Source organism: Ornithodoros turicata, chromosome 4, assembly GCF_037126465.1.
Source record: "Ornithodoros turicata isolate Travis chromosome 4, ASM3712646v1, whole genome shotgun sequence".
In the NCBI taxonomy this organism is placed as follows: domain Eukaryota; kingdom Metazoa; phylum Arthropoda; class Arachnida; order Ixodida; family Argasidae; genus Ornithodoros; species Ornithodoros turicata.
Genome location: NC_088204.1, coordinates 26474583 through 26498356, shown reverse-complemented (window position 1 = coordinate 26498356; position 23774 = coordinate 26474583). Strand labels below are relative to the sequence as shown.

General features: G+C 46.1%; 1 protein-coding gene across 1 annotated transcript in view; it reads left to right on the top strand.

Moving 5' to 3' along the window:
- The window catches only part of LOC135392852 (homeobox protein unc-4 homolog), a 164276-nt gene that overhangs the window by 94295 nt on the left and 46207 nt on the right, over nt 1–23774 (top strand). The window contains exon 3 of the mRNA XM_064623541.1: nt 11435–11607. Within this exon, the coding sequence (XP_064479611.1) occupies nt 11435–11607 (173 nt within the window). The remainder of the gene's footprint in view (nt 1–11434; nt 11608–23774) is intronic.

Below are 23774 nucleotides of genomic sequence, written 5' to 3'. Positions count from 1 at the left end.
GCTGGTTGGATAGGCTGTGCACCCACAAAGGCATCTTGCACGTCTTCTGCCATGGAAGCTTTTTGTACTGTGCGCGCCACTATGATTCGCAGTTCCCGCCCCGTAAGTTTGCCTCGTAACACATATACAAGAACTTTATTGCTAGAGACGAGTGCGGGTATGAAAATTCGTACCCGCAACCGCACCGCAACCGCGACACTACGACCTGCATCCGCACCCGCATCCGCAGCAGTGTCAGTGGTGCAACCCGCATCCGCACCCGCATATCCCGACGAGTACCCGCATACCCGCAGGTGCTCCCGCAGTCCAATGCTCACGCATGTTTCAGTTATGCCACATGATCGTCACAGCACGAAATGATTTATTGATGCTGGATACACTGTCCGTTAGCGAGCCACTTTTCCAACAGTCAGACGCTGTGAAGACAGTTGACATGGTTGCCAGCTTACTAACGCGAAGCGAACCAGTCGTCGTGTCGAAAGATAGCCAAAATTAGTCCTGTGTGGCAAACAAATCAGCTGGACTCTCGCCCTCCCTCTCTCTCTCTCAAAGAGTAAGCATAGAACGTGGTGCCAGTAAATGACAACGCTGTTATCTCGCACACCACGGAAGCACTGGATATGGAACGTCTTGGAAAATATTTTGGGCGCAATGTTCGCGGTAAATCGGGTCGTACACCAAAAGCCGACAGGCTGGTTTTGTGCCTGCGGGCATTGCGGGTATATCCGCGTAATCCGCGGAGGCAGTGCGGGTCTACCTGCGCCTGACCCGCAACCCGCGATGACACGTAAATGTGTACCCGCGAAGAGCAAACTTGCGGTCTACCCGCACCGCACTCATCTTTATTTATTACTAGATGTTCAATGAGGGGGTTTCATCGCAGATACCTATTTCATGGTATTAGTCATATACGACTCAAGTGAGTGATGATTCAGAAACGCTTCACACAGAGCTCAACGAGTGGGGCTGCTCTATGACGAGATATCGTCAATCTCAGTAGGAAACTGACATTTTATGTATCACTTCTTTAGCGCGAAATAGTCCACCGTGCAAGTTTTATGCTTGTTTACACCAGGTTTGTACATGTCGTGAGTGTCGTACTAAACACACTGTATTTCAGATTCAGATGCGTTTATGTGAGTACTAGAGTACCTTACCAACTTGTGCGCCATGAAAACTCCAATCATCATCACCATCATCACCTTACCTTACCAGCTACCCCATCTTATGCTACACGGTCCCTATATTGGCAGTCTGTTTTCAATACCTCGAATATATTGTACTCAATATCATGGTTGCTTTAGTTTTGAAACCGCCTTGTGCTGTCTCGATACCAAAGAACCCAAGAGTATACTCTTACTATGTGACATTCTAGAAGGCATTCGGTCTCAACGCTTTTCCCTATGGGAGTTGTACTGTGTCGACTTTCTTCTACAATAATTTGTGCAACTTAGGGCTTGCCAATTCAGTTTTTTAACGATAAAGGCGGGTGCGTCGTTCTTCTACGCGCTGGACCATAGAAATGACAATAGCTCTAAAATAGTGCATCTTAGTTAGTTCTCAAAATCGGCTTCGAGGGCCCTTGCTCCTGTAGCACACATAAGGTGCTTTTTTTTATTGATACGTGAAACTTTCTCGTAAGATATTCGCCTATGTTGGCACAACAAACAAACAGCTGCTTTATTATGATGATGGTAGTTGAGTTGTTTCATCGCCAGATGCAATACTCCACGCTATTGCTCGTGGTAATTTGGTGAAGATATAATGATCAGTTTGGTGATTTATAGATAATATATCGAGATATAATGATAACGAGGACCGAAGCCCTACATTGGCACAACAGTCACACACAGGCAGACGCGACAACTGGAAGGGGGACGAAAGGAGCTAGGCGTAGGGTGTCCGAATACTATCTGGGTGAGTCGCACAAATGAAGACGAGGACGTATTATTCAGACAAGGTGAAGGTGTTCGCACCTTATTCGAAATTGAGTGACATAGCAGGAAAATTTCAAGCATTGTTCGAAGAAATGGATGGAATGAAAAGTGACAGGTAACGGATCTAATCCAGATTTGACTGCGTAGAATTCGGTCCCTTCTACATCGGAAATGACGATGAAGGAATACCTTGAGACACGGAACGAAGAAGAAAACGATAGGGTCTCAGGGTATTCCTCCATCGTCGTGCCTCTTCTTTTTAAGTGTTTAGAGAGGTCAGCCAATACTTCACTTGCTACTCTGTACACCGTGCTTCGCCAGACAGCCTGCGCGTTCCCTTTTTCAGAAATAGGATATTTCCGCAGTGGCTGTCGTGAGAAATGTAACCGACCTTATGAATTGGAACGGTCTGTTGAGGAGGGGGCTCGTTTATTGGCATAGAAATATCGGACGTATAGAAGGTGGGTTTACTACTGAATAAACAAAAACAAGTAAATACAAACGTGAATCAATCAGTAGACGGGTACTGAAATTAACCCCCGTTGCTCACTGTTCCGTCCCTGTCCACTGTACACGCATGACTGTTCATAGTTCGTTGAGAAAGAGAACTAACGTCGTTCTCACGCCTGGATATCGTGGAGTGCGAAATAAGAGCGACAGGGAAAGCGCGATTTGTGTCTCAGAGTAGACCAGGCGGTGCCGCAGGTCGTTACGTTTAGTCTTGTGTCGCTGGCAGTCGATAGGAAGCTGTATAGCGCCGGCTCCTGCATGGCAAAAGGAACATGCGGAGGCTATATTGGCCTCAATGTTCAGCAGTTCGGCAGACGTGCCTAGCCCAGGCAATACAGGTAAGCTATATCAATATGGGGAGGCTATAGATCCCAGTCTCCCAGTATCAGAGTAAACAATGTGTAGATCTGCACTGGACAAGCGTCACTTAGAAAGAAGCCATTGCTAAGCTTTTTGATACAAGAACAAAAGCGCGATATAACCTGTCGTGACAACGTCAGTCCTCGGGTTTTAGTAATCCTACGTGCCTGTAATGCGGTAATGTATAGCCACGGTTTCACTTGGCGACTTTGATAACCCACCGTCAGGAAGATACGAAACACTGGCATCCGACGTGTGTTCCAGACGGCGTTGGAATGTTCCACTGCGGAAAGCGGAGGCCGACATCCAAATGTTATCAGCGTAGAGTGTAATGCCGGTTTGAGTTCGCTAACGACATTGCATAAAGTATACTCCGTTGTGAAACAGCATCTTCTTGAGTGTTTTGCACGAGTAACGATCTGTTGTAAAGAAAATATTCAGCCCACGAAATTCTGCGGGCTCCCACGCCTGCCTCTTGATGGGACGCCACAACAGCGTCGTTAGCTTTCGCTACATCGTAGAACACAGTGGCAGCTAACAGTCCATCGGGCTTCCTCTGCTGCACAGCCGCGTCGATATCAATTACATTGATCTTCTTCGGCAAAAGCAAGTCATAACTTCAGAGAAGAATCGTGTGCTTTTAAAATGACAGTTCAGTCATGAGCATACCATTCGTTCCGTAATCTTCCCAACGCAGCTGCTGAGGGCTACTGGTCGAAAGTTGTCAATATTGCGCGTCGCCCTTCTCGACTTCGGAACCAGAGTCAATTAAACAATGCGTAGCTCGTTTGTCTTTCGAGATGGTCTCTACACGAGCATTAGCTTACAAAATTGACATAATTGATATTGCGTCGAGCTGATAGCGAAGTAAGACGTGTACTATCCAGTCGTAATTGCTTATATGTAAAGGTCCAGGACACGTCAGAGATAAAGGAAGCGTTATACATATAGGCGGAGCTTTCTTTCGAATAGCTTTAATGCGACAGGTTCGAGAGTATCATGCTATTGATGCACAAACCAGCTCGGCATTGCCGATTAACTAAAAGCATCCGTTCTTGGTGGTAGCCAAGGTCATGCTGAAGACTGGAAGGTGGAGGGCTCGAATCTTGTCACCGACTGTGCAATCCGAGGTTTTCGCTGGGTTTTCCGGCAGTCTTTCCAGGCGAATGTCGGCATAGTTACCCCTGAAGTCAACCCATGACGTAAAATAACCCGACCCCGTCCCCCACCTTTTCCTGCTGTCATCTGTCCACGTCTGCGTGTCACTCATAGCCACAGTTGTTTCGCGTATCGTGTCACCCCACATCGTGTCAAACGAAGTGTTATCACCGCTGACATTTAAGCTATTTAGCCACATTGTCATTAAGCTCTTAACGTTCACCATAGTTTTGGCGCTCTATGGCCTTTGTTGCCTTTGTGCCATTAAACACATAATCAATCAATCAATCAATCAATCTTAACGTTCAGTGTTATTGATACTCCCTGAAATAACATTGAGGCGCTCTATCACGAACACTGCCGTGTGGGTCGTCAACACAGGTACCGGGTGCTTATCAGAGCTGCAACAAAAAAGGGCCACGGAGTTGGCCTAATCGCAGTGTTTTCCGAACATCCTGGAGGTGGCTGCAAAAGAATAGCTCGACGATGGATGGCGTACTCTTCATTGATAGCGCGCGGAGGGGCGAGAAGTTTGCACGGCACTTGCCGCTAATTACACGGCGTCTTGGAGACCATCGCTCCACCCTGCCCCGAAAGACCTTGATCGATGATAAGGGCCTCTCCTCGATAAACTTCGACGCCGCAAATTAATTATACGAATTAATCACCGCGCTTCGTCGCCCCGTCGCCCATGTCTATACACTAGGGCCACAGCACGCCTCTGAACGCACGCTATAGCACCGTGCAAGAAACCCCACCACTGTGCCCATGAATCCTAACGAACGTCTCAAGATTTACAGCGCTACGTATCTGCCCATAGCTTCCCTCCTAAGCGTACATCGTTGCCAATGTAGTGGAACATCATCGTATAGCGTGTTAATGCGAACCCAGAGGGCGCTCTCTTTTCCAATATAGTGACGTAAACTTACATTACTAAGAAAGCCCCGAGATACACCTTCATGATATGGCGCCGACGGTCGTTCGAAGTTACGATGTTGTTAAGAATAAAAGAGCACAAGATACTACGGCGGTCTGCTGCATAAAGTTTTGCAAGTGGCATCTACGCCTCACTTACAGTCCAATACAACTCCAACCTCATAATCAGTTGGCAGCTATAGACTGCCCTTAAGACTGCCTGAAGAGAATGTTTGAACGTCGTTTTAACAATTCATCCTCGTGACAATCCTGTATAGGAGCCCAATTACATACTTCAGGAATACCTTAAGAATATGAATTTGTTCCGTGACGTGCTCTATTAAGGACACCACGCTAAAACCATGACAGCAAAAATGCCGTTACAGCATTTAAGGTTTGCAGGAAAGTATTTCCTGTCACGGAAAATGGGAATAACAGACTGTGTTTTTGAGGCGTGCCAGATACGAGCAGAAATCCTCATTGAAAGCTTTTATGGAATACCACCAAATCCTCTATTATGACGATATCGCGTGAAACCGCATGTAATCCTGCTTAATCCTCTTAGCGAAGTGTTAGAGGGGACTACAGAGATTTTGCGGAGAAAAAGATCGGGTCCACTCGGCTGCGTCGGTGTTTCAGCACCAATGCTTGGAGGCTTGTCGTCGCTGTCCCACATTTGATGCTGTGTTTTCGTTGACATTATAAATATGTTTCATTGATTGATAGAATCAGGTACAGCGTCGCAAACGTAGTTGTGCAGACATCCTATGAAAGTGTAGCGTTGAAACTGCTTCTTGTACACGCAGATATATGATATTTGCAGTGAAAGCTGCTTTCCCTCGCAATGTAGGCTACATTCCTGGGAGTCCACAGATAACAAGTTGAGCAGCCATTGTTTTGTCAGCCGCGTCTGTGAACAACAATAACAACTTTATTTTAAAGATGACGAATGGGGAGTTTCATCGCCAGGGGGCGATACTCTACCCCATTGCAGGTGGTGATGTGGGGAACGAAATAATGAGCTCCTTCACAAGAAGGATCGAAGTCATATTGTGTCCCAAAACGTCAAAAGAGCTTTGAGGGCAGAGCGTTGGTGGGCTGGATTTGACCAATGACCAAGCAGTTTTGATAGAGAGAAGGGGCGAGAGTACAGCTGACCCTGAAGAGACCCGGAGAGTGCGGTTCGGGAAGGTTGGTAGTGTGGGCAGTCGGCAGTGAATAAGAATGTGCTCCAGATCCTGTAGAGCGTCTCTGAAGGTCTGCATAGGACAGGCAGAAAAGAAACTTCGCCTTCTAGTTTCGTACATTTGTAAAGAATCTCGTTTTAACACTTTAGATTGCACGGCTTCTCTCTCCATCATTTTTTCTTGGAACCCCGTTTTGGTGCTGAGATGAACTTGGATGAACTGGCTTCCCTGACGTGGTGGACAGAAAGACAGCATTGTTCGTTCACCCTTCGCAATTTGCGTTAGGTGATGGACAGTGTTTTATGTGTGTTTGAAGGTGTGCAGTGTCCTTTTGTAGAGCACTGCTGGTACGGGAAAGAAATACAATAGACAAAAGTGAGGCAGATATGTGCGTATTCGCTAGGGTTATGTACCTGTATAGTTTCAAGCATAGAAATAGCTGCGTTCCATAACGTCTACTCTGTTAAGCTGTGTTATTACAGTTTTCTTGAGAAGGACGGATAGTTATTGCATTCGCTAAAATGCTGAGGTTCGAAGAAGTAACTTTTATTGGTGATGACGATAAAATCTTCTCGCACATGTACTTTCCTCATATCGCAATTTCTTTGACGAGCACATAATTTTACAGCAGTAGTGAGTATTGAGAATATTATGCTCGAACACCGAAGCTATATGTCTCCTCTGCAATGATCTGCGCACGATGATGCGATCGGCTGTGCCTCACCTTTTTTATTTTGTAGCGGCGTGTTGTTTGTGCTACTTCACTGTTTAGCCTGTAGATACGGCGGGGGCTTGCTCGGAGTGTAGTGTGCATCCGGGGCTGACCTTTGCCTCAGAACACTCGAGCAAAACGCGAGAGTGTTACCTACATTACAGGTCTGATTACGGGATGCGAGACCGGACCACATCCGAGTCGTGAAAATTTGTTATATTTATAGTTATATAATTAGGTGTTTACGTCGCGAGACAACTGAGCGACGCCACAGCGGTCGGTCTGTGGATTGCTTTTGCCCACCTGAGGTTTGCCCACCTGAGGGTTCTTTAACGTGCGATGAAAGCTCTCCACACGGCACCCCGTATTTAAAGTGTGTTAAACGTGTCTAAGCAACTTGTACCCTGCCACCAAGTTGCTGGCGTCCTCGGCCGGGTTCGAGCCCGCGATCTCGGGATCAGAAGGCGAACACGCTACCGACTGAGCCACCGAGGCCGGTAAAAAAAAAACGGTTATCGAAGTCAGTCTATAGCGACTCTAAAATACACAAAACGTGTCAAAAAACTGTGTGGGCTTACGTGGCTACTACTATGCGAATGCAGCTTTTCGAGAGAAATGAAGTGATTAGACATCAGAGGCAGTATATTAAAACTCCACATATGCGAATGCCCGCCTATACTTTCGCCTTACACATAATTATGACACCTGCTCTTAGAAGCCCCGGGCAACACCATAGAATAACATAGTGATTTCCCGAAGCGTGAACGTTAATGAAAGCGGTAATTAAAAGTCCCAGGCAGGGGAAGAAAATACAATACCGCCGTAATTAACGTTACGCGTGTATTAAGGGCATTTTAATGACTCTCACGATGGGCTACATGAAACCCAGGAAGCATACTTGAAAAAACAAACAAAAACAATTGTCAAATAATATGATGTGGCCCAAGAAACGAATGACAACCGTCGTGGTTTCGACAGGAACGGGTTATCCAGTCTTGTATGCGTACAATGAAAAGATGAATAGAAAACAGCTCAGTGGGTTCGGCCGTTCGTATCACCTTCCAGCCGTATCGCCGTCTGCACATACGGTGGCTTCATTATGCATTCTACGCGATGCATCTCACTTTATCAAGTGGGACGAATTGTGTGCGATGCGCATGAAGACTCTGTTGGAAACGGATAGCAGCCCGGTGCACGTCTATGTGCGCTGTCCAGTTACGGCGATAGTGCTTATGGAAGCGAAGGTTCCGCGCGTGCGGGTCGACGCAACACATGACTGCTGGTGCAAGCAACACTTTCGTACAGAGGGAACACAAGACGTCTGGGAAGTGTATTCACTTTGCCTTATTAATGGAACGCGGATACGTGCGCTCTGTGATTCGGGGTTTGCACAGGACAGCAGCCAAATGTGCTTTGTCCGGCGCCCGAGTCGCTCCGATAGCGTCCTGTTGTTTGTGGAAGGGCGTGAAATAGTTTAACGGAAGGCGGCTACCCGAGAGATCCGCTTTTTGAGAAATTTCCTCGCTGGCGGTGGAGGATGGACCGCTCGCATGTCGACCTGTTGTAACAAATTATGTTGTACCATCAAATTAATTTTTGTTGGTACAATAATGAGAGATAGCCAAGCTGTGACTGAAACGTCGAAAACGCGGGATAACTTGAACACCGAGCCGACGCCATCCTGATCGAGCACGTGCGTATGAGCTCTCTAACTGCAGCATACGTGCGCTATGCAAAAGAGATTGAAGAGAAATGTCCACCACCTCTACAAAATACGGTGTCCTAGGAAGTTTCATTCAACCCCTCAGGAGCCTTCTATTGTGGATCTCTTTACTTTTCCGTCTTTCTGGCTAGGATCAAATGTACAGTGCCTGTTCTTATGAACTTTTTGTGTGATAGGTGGTTTCATGGAAACCCAATATATATATATATATATATATATATTTTTTTTTTTTTCTATTAGTAAGATCGACTAATGTTTCATTTGTGACGCGGCAGACACGGCTCGGCGCCGGTCTGCCCGAAATTCCCCCACATTGCACTACAATCACGTGCAACCGACAACTGAAAAAAGAAGAAGAAGAAGAAGAAAAAAAAAAGAATGCCAGAAAGCAAGCAGCCTATTTTCATAATCTAATGGTGTGGTCAACCTTCTACTCTGAAATCGTATAGAGGCGAAATGTAAGGAGAAAAACAAGTAAACGAAAGGTGCAGCGATAACTTTTCTGCACTCTCCTAACAAGACATCTAAGTTGTCTATTCTTTGTGAGCTGTGAATGCGTGTCATTCCGTTAATAGACGACTATTTGAGGAATTGAACTGAATTCTGCTTCATGATGTGTGCCCCTAAAAAAATTCGTTTCAAGCGTTGTCTCTCCATATTCTTCATTGATATTGGGTGTGGCTTGAAATTTCTAAAAATTTTATTGACGCAACTTGGAGTATTTTCCTACATATATCACATGAGAGACGACACAGCATCTTTGAACTGTGCAGATAACCACAATAATTATGCACTTCACATTTATGCTTCGTACGGATTCAACAGGTTGCCACGAGCATGCCCTCTATTACGGCTATCGCAACTGTGTAACATGGTTACAAATGAGTAAAAATTGGATTCGAGGGGATGCTACCCCGTATACAACCCCTTTACACCCCCTTCTGTACCGCAGCAACACACGCGTTCAGTGATGCGACCTCCAAGAAAAAGGACATCCCTGTTGGAAGCAGATTCCCGTCCTTCCAGCCTGTCAAGATGGCGTTGCCACCCGAGAGGAAATTGGAGCATCTCCGACAGACAGAAATTATTTTCTCCTCCGGCCAAATTGTTTGTTCGCTCTGTTTTAAATTCCCTTCCTGGCCTCGACGGGCTTCGCTTTTGCTGGCAGCGAAAATTCATTTGCATGCGAGATTGAATTTCTGCTCTGTCGTGCGCGTTTTCCATTAGCGATCCTTCCCGAATGGGTCCGTCCTTTGGGAGAAAGTATTATGCACTCACTGCAGTCGTCTTCCTTTCGCAGTTTAGACAGCGAAATAGCATTGACAGAAATTCGAAACAGAGAATGCACGCGTGGGTTATTGACTATACATTTCTTTCTCGCAATACAGTGCAGATGTTGCGCGTTCCCTTCAGGTGCGCACGAACAGTGTACGAAGTGATTATGAATTAAAATTCCGGGACAGTGAAGGGCCCTCTTTGAGTCTCAGCGCATTCTGGAAATCTTTGAGCCGAACATGCCACTAAAGCAAGAAACCTTGTTCTCTTTCTGCAGAAGGTGGGTCTTGCTCAACGACCCCTCTAACACTTTGCTCTCCCCGACGAACTCATGCACCCTCTGTCCTCCATTCGTCCTTCTGTTTGGCTATAGTCGTGACGACGCCCACATCTGTGTGGTCAACAACGGCGAGCCGATCCTGCCATCCCCCCCCCCCCCCCCCGTGGAAATCTTTTGGATGACCATTTGTTTGCTTAATTTAAGTTAGGTTAGCTCAGGTTAGTTTAGGAACGTTAAGACCAAGCGTACGAATCGCTTCTCGCAATGGCTTTAGAAAGCACCTGGTAACCGGTGAGGGGCAGTTGTTTATCCATTCAGCGGAAAAATAAGTGTACTATTCTTATAGAGGTCGTATATTTCGGACTAATACGGAAAACTAATACGACAACCACTCACGGGGCACTTTCGGTGTAACAAACTGGATTTATCCGAATGGGTCGCGTCAGCGTTCAAGTGTTAATGTAACGCACGATCTAGCTTCAATACAATGAAATTTCCTGTGGTCTGTAGCAATACGAGCTAATACTCGCAGAGTAGAAGTCTGTCCTTAAATGACTGCCATTGATTTCTGTTAGTACACGTGTACGTTAACACAGCCGGGGAGGATCCAGGATTTTTTTTTTTTTTCTGAGGGGGGAGGGGAGGTTCTGCCTTGGAAATCATGCTATTATACTACCAAGGTGAATTGATACTCTATGTAACGACTGAAATTGAGTGGGGTCAGGACATCCGTACACCCCCCCCCCCCTAAATACGCCCCTATGTCAGTTGTATATGCAAGGACAGGCTTTTCTTGGAAACAAGACAAGTTGTCACCTATCAGGAAAAAAGCCCACATGCGCACGATGCAGTGTGATGATGATCTACGGATCTTTCAACTATAATCATCACAAACTAGATTCGGTGATCAGTTGGCTCCTGCTTTTTCTCTTTCTTTTTCTTTTTTGTCGTGTCTCTTCGACGTCTCGGGTCGCATTTGTATCGTTGCGTTGTGCTATGGTTTATGCGTTGCCCTGTAGTATAGCCTGTCCCGACCTTATCTCTTAAATCTCCATATTTTTCTCTTCCCAGTCGATCAATCAGTGTGATGAAGATGTTGATGGTATAGTAATTGGGTAGTAATTGCCCCCGAACGCTCCGTGTCTTTTAATGCCTGCTTATGTAATGCTTAAATTAAAGGGAACAACCACTCTATGTCCTCAGTGCGTTTCCATTTTATGATAGATTATCAGTGTATGCCTCGTTCGAGGATCTCCGGGGAACGAATGCATTCCCCCTCATTTATCTGAAGCGTAAAAAAAACGTTCTTGAATCATGTATCTGGACGCTGTCTCTCCGAAGGGGCTCTCTAAAACTATGTGCGCTTTGTCTTTGCAGATTCCGGAGGCGAATCGGAGAAGGAAGGCAGCAAGCGACGTCGTACACGGACTAACTTCAACGGTTGGCAACTCGAAGAACTGGAGAAGGCGTTCGAGGCTAGTCACTATCCCGACGTCTTCATGAGGGAAGCACTTGCCATGCGGTTGGACCTCATCGAGTCAAGGGTTCAGGTAAGCCACATCTCGGAGTGCATTGCAAGATCTGTGGTGACATAAGATGATCACAGAGATATCAAATTGATTGAGTAGACACGACTTAACTTGTCCAGCTGAATGTGCCCGAACCCACAATGTTCATTGTAAAGGAACAAGGGAAAAGTTTGACCATACACGATTCGGCAGTGCACAGCGTTCCTTCTCCTCGCCGTAGTGTCCTCCTGGAGCATGATCATTTAAGAAATACATCTAAACCCCGAACAAGCTTTTCGCACCTTGCTCAAGAGGTACTCCTCTGCAAGCCAGTACGAATGTGGTTCCACGCCATATTGGAACACTCTGCACGTTTTTGAAGAATGTTACGATACTCATTCTGCGATTTCTACTGTTTGCTTGCATGGAGAGAAGTAAAGATGAATAAATGCACGCAGTAACAAATTCGAACTCGAATACCATCGGAGCAAAAAAAAAAAAAAGTTTTTATCCGGCATAATACTGTGTATCTCTTACGGATTGTGTGAAGTCACCACGCTAAACAAAGATGACTGACAGGTAACTCTTACTCACGAGAGTTCGCTGCCAAGAAATTCCGAGTAGCAGCTCTATAAGAGCAGTCTGAAATGCTTGGCATGGACTGCCTGTGATTGATAAAAGAGACGTCCACGGGCACGTCCCTAAGTATAGGCTGTCCGCGTCGTTCAACTGGAAAAATATGTATTACAGGGGGCTACAGGATCAGAGGCGGAGACAGCTTTGAACGCCTGTTGTCTTTGGGGGTATAGCGGACGTACCTGCACAGTTTAGTATAACATGTCGACTCCTAGGGAAGTGTTGTCGGTCCTAGAAGCCATACAAGTGTGAAACACCGTAAGCTCAGCGTCTGACACATTTGGAGCTCGGATATGTATTTTTCTTAAGTAAAACTATATCTTCCTTCTGCAAGCTGTCCCTTACAATCCTGACAGTTCGTTTTGGGACAGATAGAGGGTGTGGTAATGCTTGCGGCGTATAGCAGGAGGGGTGGTGTTGCGCATGGTGCTCGTGGGGTTCTGCAGGACGATAACTATAGGGCACGCGAGTCCATTCAAAATGCATATATTTAGAATGTGTTCTAATGAACACCCTATAACGTTTCTCCGTATACATTACCAATCGCAACGACACAAAGCTATGTTTCATGCGACATATAATTGCTTATTTCTTCATATTTCTTTCTTCTTATATTCTGATCGTCATATAATATGACGGTTGCATATGATGTCATATTTCGGAACAGTTTGTGCGGTCTACCCGTGCCTTTTCTTTTTTTGCCACTGCTCACGTATTTCAGAAGAGAAGTCATGGGTCGAGAACCCTTGTTCCAGCCACACATCCAACCTACAGTGCATTCAGGCTGCTTCGGCTTCGGCTGGCACCCATAGCACACAGAACGGACTTCTCGAAACAGAATGCACGACAAGTATTCAGAGAGTTGAAAAAAAAAAAAGAATAATAATATCCTGCAAGCATCCATGTGTTCTAACATCCTTTTGAGGACATTGGCGTGAAAAATGACTTAGCGGCCAGTCGTGCTAATATCTAATTTATTGCTACTTGCATCAAAAGTTGAACTCTGGAAACCCGTATCTAGGAGATGCGGAAATTGGCATTGATAAAAATAATGATCAAAAATATGCCAGAATGACAACGGCCGACAAAGGGCGCACATTTTGTCGGTACATAACTTTCTTATCTGGCAAAACAGCAAGTTTTTCAATACCAATATAAAATGCATATCTGTGTACTATTAAAAACCTCAGTGGTGGTGATGATGGTAACAGCTTGCGTGGTTGGCAGCTGTGGCCATCGTCACGACTGTAGCTGAAGATGAATATGACGATCAGAAGATGGGCGGGTGAAGCAGGCAGGCTCGGTGGATTTGTGCGTCCTCCGGAGTGTGGCTATGGTGGCATATTGCAATGACCAATGGAGAAAACCTTAGTGTGCAAGCGTGAACGCACGTTTCGGCTTCCAATAAGGAACTCATCTTCATTTGTAGAACGTTTTTTAGACACTACGCAGATGCCTCCGGAGCAATATTCGCGGCATCACAATATTTCTGCATATTTGCACATTTGGACGTTTCGCGCCGCATATTTGCGTGCCTATTTTGAAAGATTTTTGTGCATAAAGTCCGAGGCCCTAATGATAAGAAATGTGGTGCATAAAGTAGTAGCGCGCATGAAACAATAATATTAAGAAACCAACACAAAATGATGTGGTTAATAATAATACCCTATTATATCATATCGCTGGATGTGGCAAGACTATGACAAAACTTTAACTTTCCTGACAATTATTATCGGCACTATTGCGGCAAAACTACGACACTTTCTGCCTTACCCCCAAATGTGTAGGATAAAAAAGCAGCACCTTGTCTTCGCTCGTACATTTAAGCACAGGGGAGGCAGCGCGTTTCCTGACCGATCGACAAACACGACCTCCAAATCGGCCGGTTTATTTTTTTTTTCTTTTTTTTGTCTCGGGGGCTGTTTCCTAGCTCCATATTGGCTCAATCCTTTCTCGGAAAACAAACTCCAACGGTGCCAGCCGAAAATTTAAAAAAGACAAAACAAACAAACAGATGTTGTCATTGCTCTCAACTTCTATCTCTCATAATCGATATCATAATAATCACTAGGAAATATTCCCAGAGTGCCTAGGAAAATGTTCCGAGGTGGCTATGAACTAAAAAGGAAACAGAATATGTAGTAACGCTTTCTGGTAGCACTGCCCCCGTTATGTTGTATAGAAGCACAAAGGACATACACAGTTGAATTGAATTGAATGACATCCAGCACACGAAGCACATCCTGAACACAAGAACGTGAAGAAAACAAAACAGGATATTTAATATCATACACCACGCTGTCTAAGCAATTCGGAACGAGGTTGTTGTCAAAGCAAGGTGGTTGTCAAAAACTTCATAAAAAATGGGAAACTCCGACAGTGTTGCACAGGATTATAACATTGGCATCGATTTGCAGGAAGGCTAAACGACCTCATGTCGACGCTGGGCAACTATATGAACGCGACATATTTGTGTGTCAGGCCTTTATAAGCCACACACAATAAGGATGTGCTAAATATTTGCCACCACGCCGTAGTTGGAGCATTAGCCTGTGTCGATACATCTGAGTCTATGTTTGAATTGCGAAGTAAAGGCTACATTTCGGCGAACTCGCGAAAAAGGAAGGGAAAGTAGCGTGGCAAACGGCCTAGAACAGAAAATGGCAAAATTGGATCGAAGGAGCACATCAGAGATCTGTCTGTGATATTACTGTATCATCGCTGCAGAGCCAATGGTTGATTCATCGCAGACAAAAATAACCCGAAAGAATGACAACAATAGTATAGCAGTACTATATTAAGTTTCTCCTAGAGACAACGCTTCGCGACTTCCAAATACTTCCTAGAATGATTAGTGTTGAAATTGTGTGCCCTAGAATCACACCGTGATGAATATATAGACAACTGTACGGGTATAAAAGAAGAAGAAAAAGACAGCGAGCTACCTCACTTTGGGTCCCTTTCGGAGTTACATGTGTTATTTGAAAGGACTATGCAAGAAGGCCAAATAATATGATGCAGGGTACTGAGGGTAGACAGTTCGCCACCGAAGCGGTGCATATAGCATCGAGGCGTTAAGACAATTGAGCGTCCTGACGTGAAAACCTACACGCATCAGCAATGCCTAGAGTGCAGCGCCAACAATTGCAAAGAAATAACTTGACCTTCACAGAAACGTTGCGGGTGACGGTGCAGAAGCAGGAAGGACGAACAACAACTTATTGCGTGCGTGATAGCAGATGGATGTGGGCTCAGCCAAACAAACTGTCGTACAATATCAACGGCTAAAGTGGCTCATGACAAAAGTGCCGATAAAGTACAAAAAGCGCCTCACGTTTCCACGGCGAAACGTTCGTTGCATGCATTTACTTTGGCAGCGATCCATGAAAGGCGTTCTCGGACACTTTTCTAAGGCTGACCACCGGTGCACAGCGGCGGGTGCGCAGACACCACTTTAGGACGGGATAACGTCGACGTGCTCAGGTATTCGTACGACCTGCCTTTTGAAATGAATGAGTAGGTGTAATGCAAGGGCGGTGGAGTGCGAGATACGTTGAAATAACTATAGCTAAACATTATGCGTGAACCCCTGCCAGGGAGTTAAAGTGAACAGCTCGACGCCTCTGCAGTGGTTCAGTCAAACAGATTGGGCACAGTGGGCTTCGCTCATCGAAAGCATTGTTAAAACATTGGGCGCGTTAAGTAGCGGCTCTGCAGAGTACGCTTTGTCTACTCCATCCCTCTCGCCCCGGAGCCTCTGCTAAACGAAGTTTTAAGCCAATTAGCCAAAAAGTGCCATGTGGTGAAGTTCATTTTTAAGAGTGTAGGTTTGGAATATACTGAACACCCCTGGTGTATAATTGTCACTCGAAACGCCCTACCTAGGGTCGTTCAAGGTTGACCTAGACTTTTATTTCCTTAAATCAAATGAAAAATTCGGGAAGCACCAAACTAGGTCAGTTTTTCAAAGTATTGACCGTGGGCATCTGGATACCGTTGCCATCGCTGTGGCAACTCTTACATGACTTTGGCGTAGAAGGAAGTGGGGTTGAGTCTTATCCACTGTAAGACACCTTTCTGGAGCAGGGCCGGTGCTAGGGGTGTGCGGGGCCTGAGGCAAAGGCACATCGCGCGGCCTGTTTCACACGATTAAGTGCATACTTGATATAAAAAACAGTAATCCCTGGTTGAGGGCTTCGTGCGCGGGGCCTATGCAAGCGCGGGGCTTAAGGCGGTCGCCTTACTCGCCCCCCCCCCCCTATCGCCGGCCCTGTTCTGGAGGGCTGCATGTGTGTGGAAAGTCTTGCCTCCAAGGTGCTCTTGAAGGGGCCCAATCAAATGATAATCGCTTGGGGCTAAATCCGGGCTGTAACGGGAATGGGGCAAAACCTCCCAGCACATTTCGGCTAGGTTGCTACCGTCAAATTCGCTGTGTGAGGCCGGGCATTGTCTTGAAGTACAATGAGCGTTCAGGGCATCATCCCAGGCCTTTTCTTGCGAATTGCGTTTCGCACGACACCCTTTATCAACGTGGAGTAGTACTGGGCATTAGTAAGTCCACATGGATGACACCCCTCATGTCCCAGAAGTCAATTTCCATGGACTTCCCAGCAAACGGTTGCATCTTGCTTTTCTTTTGCGGTAGGGAAGCCTTATGCCGCCTAAACATGCCGTTTTCTTTCTTTTTTTTTTTTGTTGTCTCTGCAGTGAAATGGGGCATTCATGTTTCATCACATGTGATGATTGATTGCAAGAATTAATCCCCCTGTGATTGAAACCGGTTCAGCAGCTGCTCAGAGACTGCCACGCGCGCTCCCTTGTGGTCACAAGTGAGGCGTCGGGGAACCCATCTTGCACAAATTTTGTGGAACAGTGAGTGCCCGTGAATGATTGTCTCCACACTGCCGACACTAATATTACGCTGGGCTACAATGTTCCGAACTGTTACTCGCCAGTTCTCAAAAAATGCTATCCCAACGCCTGCTATGTTCACTGGCGTGCAGCCGTGCGAACGTGTCCATGGCGTTGGTTCGTCGATCGTCACCATATCCCGCCCTTCGCCATTTCGTGTCTCCACAATTCGTACAGTCTTCCGCTTGACATCGTTTGTTTCCCATAGTGCCCCTGTAATATTCGCAAAATCTCCCTTTAAAATTCGCTGGATTGACTATCTCATTCACAAGGAACTTGATTATGCATTGCTGTTCCATAGCTACAGACACACTGGTCACCGCCATGACAGCTGCTGCATGTGCACTATTGCACGTGCCACTGACCTGAGAAGGATTGCACTTCGTCCTACGACAGTTTTATTCGATGACATTTACTCACCGCGCAAAAGTTTCGGTCAAGCTTGAACGACTCTTGTACATAACATATAGCGCTAATGCAAAATGTATTAAAAGAAGCACATCTCTTCGTTTTACTTTATCCATCCATTGTCTCCGGCGATCTCATTCGAAGGTCTCCACACTGCGCAGTGCCTACATTTATTTCCGCGTCAGCAGGAAAGTAGCACAGAAAAACCCATTTGAGTGGCTCATCCATGTCAGTTTGGCCTTTCCTTTTAATAATTGTATATTCTTCGCCCCCCCCCCCCCCCATGTCAGTTTAAGACACCACCGTTACGTTGCGAAGACTTCCATGAAATCTTCGCGCTTGTGTTACGCATGTGGGGCACCTTCGTTATTCACAATCACGGTACATGGAACGCGGTAATACTTGAGCATTAAATGAGTCTCCAGGGGACGCTATAATCTTGCTTAGATGAGCGGTTCTACAAATACGCGGCAGCCACTACATGTGACGTTTCCGACAACGCAGAGACGTCGTATACATCGCCGGTGTACATCGGAACAGCCGCACGTGTTGTCCGCGTTGTTATATTGTCTGAATCGAAGACGCTTCGAGGAGTTTCTCCCTGGAGGGTTGTTCTCCCCCGTGAGCGTGCTAACGAGACATTGATGCATTTGGTGGATCGTGATCCGTGCCTCCCCGCTTATTATGGCCGCCGACCGGTCTCTGTGTGGGTATATGCGCTCTCGACGCCTGTGAAAGAAAAAAAAAGAAAACGAGAAACAAAGGGGAACAATGTTTAGCGTAAAATCGGGGCGGGCTTTGTAATGAGTCTTCCTTAAAACTGATAGACTAAAGTGTTAATGAAGGCTTGCCGTTGTGAAGGGCCAAGTTATGACTTGCCACAGCTTGTTACTGGCGCTGTAGTGGGTTCGCATTTTAATGACAATGTTACATTCCCCAAGATCACCCCGTAGCAGTATACTACCCTCGAATTAAATGCGTATACTCGGATGGCCGCACGCGTCGTCTCTACTAGAACATTCTGTATACATATATACGTATAATCTACAGAGTTAGTCTAGCAGGCGTTACACATTTCGATCGCATTGTAAAACTAGAAGACGGGGTTTGACCCACCCCAAAATTTCCAGACTGATAGTCATTTGTCTGAAGTGTTATTTGAATTTTTTGTAAGCGCTATGGTTATGTAGAAAAATAAATGAATAAAAAAGCAAGCAAAATCTCGCCCCATGCATTTTCAATGGCCTATGCCACGATCATCGCCACGCAAACACCGCCATTTTTGCTTATGTCTGCTTCACATTCACATCGTTTCACGCAGGCGGCGCTGCCTAGAACGATGTGACATGCCCGTTCTGGCGTTATGCACCAATGCTCTTGTTCTGTATGTTGGCGCCACCTGTCTGTGGTGAAATGAAAATGAAGCGCACACAGGAGAAAATGGCGGCTTTTGAACGAGATGGGCCATAGCAAATGCATAGAGTGAGATTTTGCTAGATTTTTATTTTTTAATCTACAGGGTCATACGCTCACAAAAAATTCCAACAAAACCTCAGACAAATGGCTACCAATCTGCAAAGTTGACTAAACCTCATCTTCTATTTTTACGATGCGATCGAAACGCGTAACGTTTGCTAGAGTAATCCTGTAATCTTTACGTAAAGCCGAGAGACATTTTTTTCCCCTTCGTGAGACTGTTTGAGTTTGTCCTGGCCTAGACACTGATGCAGGCTGAATGCTTAATATTACTTCATAAATTGGTCGTGAGAGTTGGCTCCAGACCTTATCGTACAGCACTGAGAGAAGAGTATTTACTTTGACGTGCACTGGGGTTGCAAGTTTACAAGGGTGACAAATACGGAAAGTGATGCAGATGGTGAAAAATAACACCACGGCAGTCCTCGCCTCGCCGCCACCCAGGCTGCCAAGAGAAGAGAGATGGATACTTTCCTCAACCTAACCGTACTTACGCATACCGTATCCGTTGTTCGCGTGCTCAATTTAAATAGTCGGCGTGATTCATTTGTAGCTTTTTCGAATCGTGACTTGAGGAAACATAAAGGGCAACCTTCGCAGCACCGAACTTGTATTCACCACCAGTTATGAGCCGCGAATTACTCAATCCACACTTGATGCCTTATTGCGCGTATGCACATATTCAATGAAGTATGACCGAGGAAGGTTGGCTACCCGGTTGGGATCCGAGATGTGCTCATGTGCACCTACGTTGTGTACATTTCATAATGCCGCGTCTAATTCCCTGTTGGGCTCCTCTTCCGTGAGCGGAATTCCGGCCACAAGTGGCGGAATTCCTCGCACATCCTTCCCTATAGCATTCGTGCTCGCTTTCATGTCCTTCCCGCAGCTGTTGGCCTCGCAGTTCTTCACTGACAGCCAGTGATTATTTCTTGAAGACGGGTCACGATGCTCCGGTGGCGAATAAATAATCGAGACCATTTTGGTGGCGCGGCTACCTGCCTTGTTGGCTCAGGTGGTGGAGGAGCCACCGATTATGTTTCACCCCTGGTGTATGCATTGCCCGATACACGTGGCTCTCACGTTGTGTATCTGCTCTGGCAACATTTACTTTGTATACGCTGATAAGAAGCATGCAATCCACCGCGCTTTTCACGGAGGAAGGTAGAAGGATAAATTGCGACTATCTCTCGACGCCGTTCTGCAATGTGAAAGACATATCATTATAGGCCTTTGTGTGTGCATACGAGAAATTGCAGTGGAATGGGTGCACGTGAGAAGACAATTTCAATGAAAGGAATGGTTTACGCCAGCGCTGATGCATGATGATATGATCAGTAGAAGAAAAAAAAAAGTTTAATATGGGACGTTCATGTTTGTTTACGATCAGTTTATATATACACTGATTTCGTAATGTTGAATATTAATGTTAGACCGCTAGATGCTCTACGTTATCTTAGGATAGCCACGGGACCAGCACTCTTGTCCGCTAAAGGAAGGGTGTCCGTACATGAGTGGTATTGAAGAAAGAGCATTAAAGCTTTCCGGGGGAAAATTAGCTGCCCGCAGTATGTAAGAGAGTGTCAGTCTAGGAGAGGTGTCCGTAATAGGAGCTTTCACTGTACCGGAGACGGTACCTGCACCACCGTCATTCCTTTATTAGATACATTTTTAGAACAAAATATTCAAGCACATTTAGACTGCAGAGGACTTGGTCGTCGTCACTTCGCATCCTTGCAACCCAACGCGTGTTTGGGGGTGCTCACATTATTTTCCTCAAACAGGTCTTTTAGCAAAATAAAAAATAAATAAAAAATGAAAAACAAAAAATCGAAGAGCAGCTATATTTTGTAGAACAGCGCGCATGGGTACCCAAAATTCGCTACAAAGGGAACTTGCGTCAATCTCGCGCGGCACGAGATCTTGCGAGAGAGCTAGAGCCTCGGAAAACAAGTAAAACGTTCAGCAACGTAAATTCAACAACGATGTTTGTGGCCAGAGCTAATATTTTTCAAAATTAAACGAATTTCGTACACAGAGTGAATACTGTGGCTACCACTTGTCCTTGCGATGGGGAAACCTTATTTTAAAACTCCATCACGTTAGAGCCCTGCGCGGGCCGACTTTTCCGGGCCCGACCCGGCCCGGGCGCATCTAAAAATGGCCCGGCCCGACCCGGGCCCGGACCTTCATATTTTTATGCGGCCCGACCCGGCCCGGCCCGGTGACCCAGTGACTAGAGCCCGGCCCTGCCCGGAATCTAAGCAAATAGAACCCGGCCCGGCACGGCCCGGCGAGTAGATCCCGGCATAGTATTTCCAGGAGCGACGTACGCGTTTCTGGCGATTATCAAACTGATTTATCAGTAAATTTATAAGGAGAGAAGACAAACATACAAATGATGGCGGTTTAACACCGTAACCGCACCAGACCAAACTAAATCCAGAACGTACGTGGGCATGGGTGTTATCGTTACACTGTCAAGATTTTGCGGAGGTAGAGGATGCTGTCGACAAACTGCTTCTCCCAGTCCATACCCCTCTCACCAAGCTTTGCCAAAGTGATTGTGAAATACGTGAGGAGTGAGGAGCAGTGTAAAGTGGCTTTCAGAATGTTCTAGAGGGTCGAATCATATGCCTAATGCAGTAACCCTTGCTTGTCTTTGCAAAATATGCACAGGAATGACACAAGCGCATGATGATATGAACTAATGCACCTCCATTGTGTGGAATTAGCTGCGTGGCACGGCCGCCCGGCCCGGCCCGCGGTGCTAGCGTATTTTGTCGGTCCGGGCTCGGCCCGGCCCGCAGCACACAGCCAATAACAAGCCCGGCTCGGCCCGCGGGCCGGTCGGGCCCGGTCGGGGGCCCGGGTTCGTGCAGGGCTCTACATCACGTTGCCTTCGTCTGCGTCCGCCCTTTACCCCATTGAGTGTTTCGAGAATGCACCCTCATTGTAAGACTCTCTATTACCACCTCGTAGCAGAGATACCTCGTAGCAGGTACTTTGCTCGGATGTAACTGCTTTGCCTGCTTTTTGTCATGTGTAAGATAACGTAGCAAAACCACCTAGTTTTTGAACGCACAGAAGGCGAAAACTAAAAGACATTGAGTAAAGGATGATCGTTCCTATTTGTGCGCAGGATTCCTTATCGAGATATACTACGAGGCATCATGTTGTTCGTTCGGTTGCGCTGTTCACATTATGACGACGTCATTGTATGCGCAAACGTTGTAAACTGTTAAATACGTTATACGCAAATTGCATTAAGTGCAAGAGTACACCAGCGATCAGCGATAAAGTTTTACGTGCAACTTTTATGGTGTGGTACGGGTAGTGGGCATACGTAACCGATCATTTTGCTTGCTCAATATGGCGGTACGCGTGCTACTTCTGTCACAAAATGCAGGTGCAATGGCACGAATTTTCTATGCCTTGCTTCGTCCGATGAATGGGTGGGCGCAGCTGCTGGTCATGCACTGGTGAATCGTGGAATACATCAAAAGTGGCATCGTATTTGAAATGCATTCGTACTGCCTCCAAATGACACGCGAGATTGGACACTTCTCTACCAGTTAATACACGGTGCGAGGGTGTACTCCGCGCACCAGAGTATAGGGCCCATCGTGTACGGGCCATGCCAGTTCTACATGCTAATCCGGAAGCACATTGACCGGTGGCAACTCATTTTGGGGATAATGCATAGTGCTTCATGATTTTGCCTGGTCTGACAACTTCTATTCGTACTACTTGCTCGTGGAATATGAAAGGCAACGCAACGAAGGACCGGAATGCAGAACGCCGTTTACCGGCCGGTTCAAACGAACGAGACACAGCTTCAGAGATGAACTCCTTGTTAGGTAAGCCTCGACATTATCTCAATCCTCATTATCAAAATTCCTCGTTCCGATATTCTTGGCGAACGCAAGCTCGCTTGCAGTCCTGGGGCAACAGGAAACGTATTCGTGACGCCCTGCAGTTATTCCCCTATCTGCTTGACGGAGCTAACTTTATATATGTGGCCGCTTTGACGTCCAGAAGATTAGCTGGTATGGCGTATACACCGAGCATAGCGCCACCACGGGACACTTACAGAAGAAACGAATGCATGCGCAAAATTCCAACTGTACGTCTCGGTTAAAAAAGAAGGAAAAGTAGAAAATAAAAAAAGAAGATTGCAAATATCAGTTACACACTACGTATATAGTCCACGCCTGTCACTTGATAATGACCTATGGTATCAGTATAGCTACATCTCTGTTTTTTTAGGAATACCGACGTGGTACTGACTGACGCATATGGGCACCAATCTGCCTGTCAGTACGGCCTCTATTGTCTCCTATGTGCGTTTACTCCTGTGTCTTTTTCCCGTATGGCTGTGATTGCGGAAGAGCAACGAATGAGAAGTCCATCGTATACTGTCCGTAGCTCCTCGTAATCTTTACGCGAGTTAGACCTTTCCACAGTGTACCACCGGCTTGCTCATGACACGAATAACCAAACTGAAATGTGAGAAGCTAGAGTCCACTTATAATGTGTATTTCGGCGGTATTTGTGTATTTTCGTTGGAACGCAATAACCATGACATATATGATGCATGGTTTCCGCATATTTGGAGATTTCGTCAAGTTGCAAAGCCCGATAACTTATCGGTGACAGTCGAAAAAACATGGAATGGTTTTTGCTACATCGTAATGACATAGTATGTTTGTACTCTTTATATTCGAAGAGCTAACGATGTCAACGTGTATTACGGAACATGCAAAGGACGACAGAAG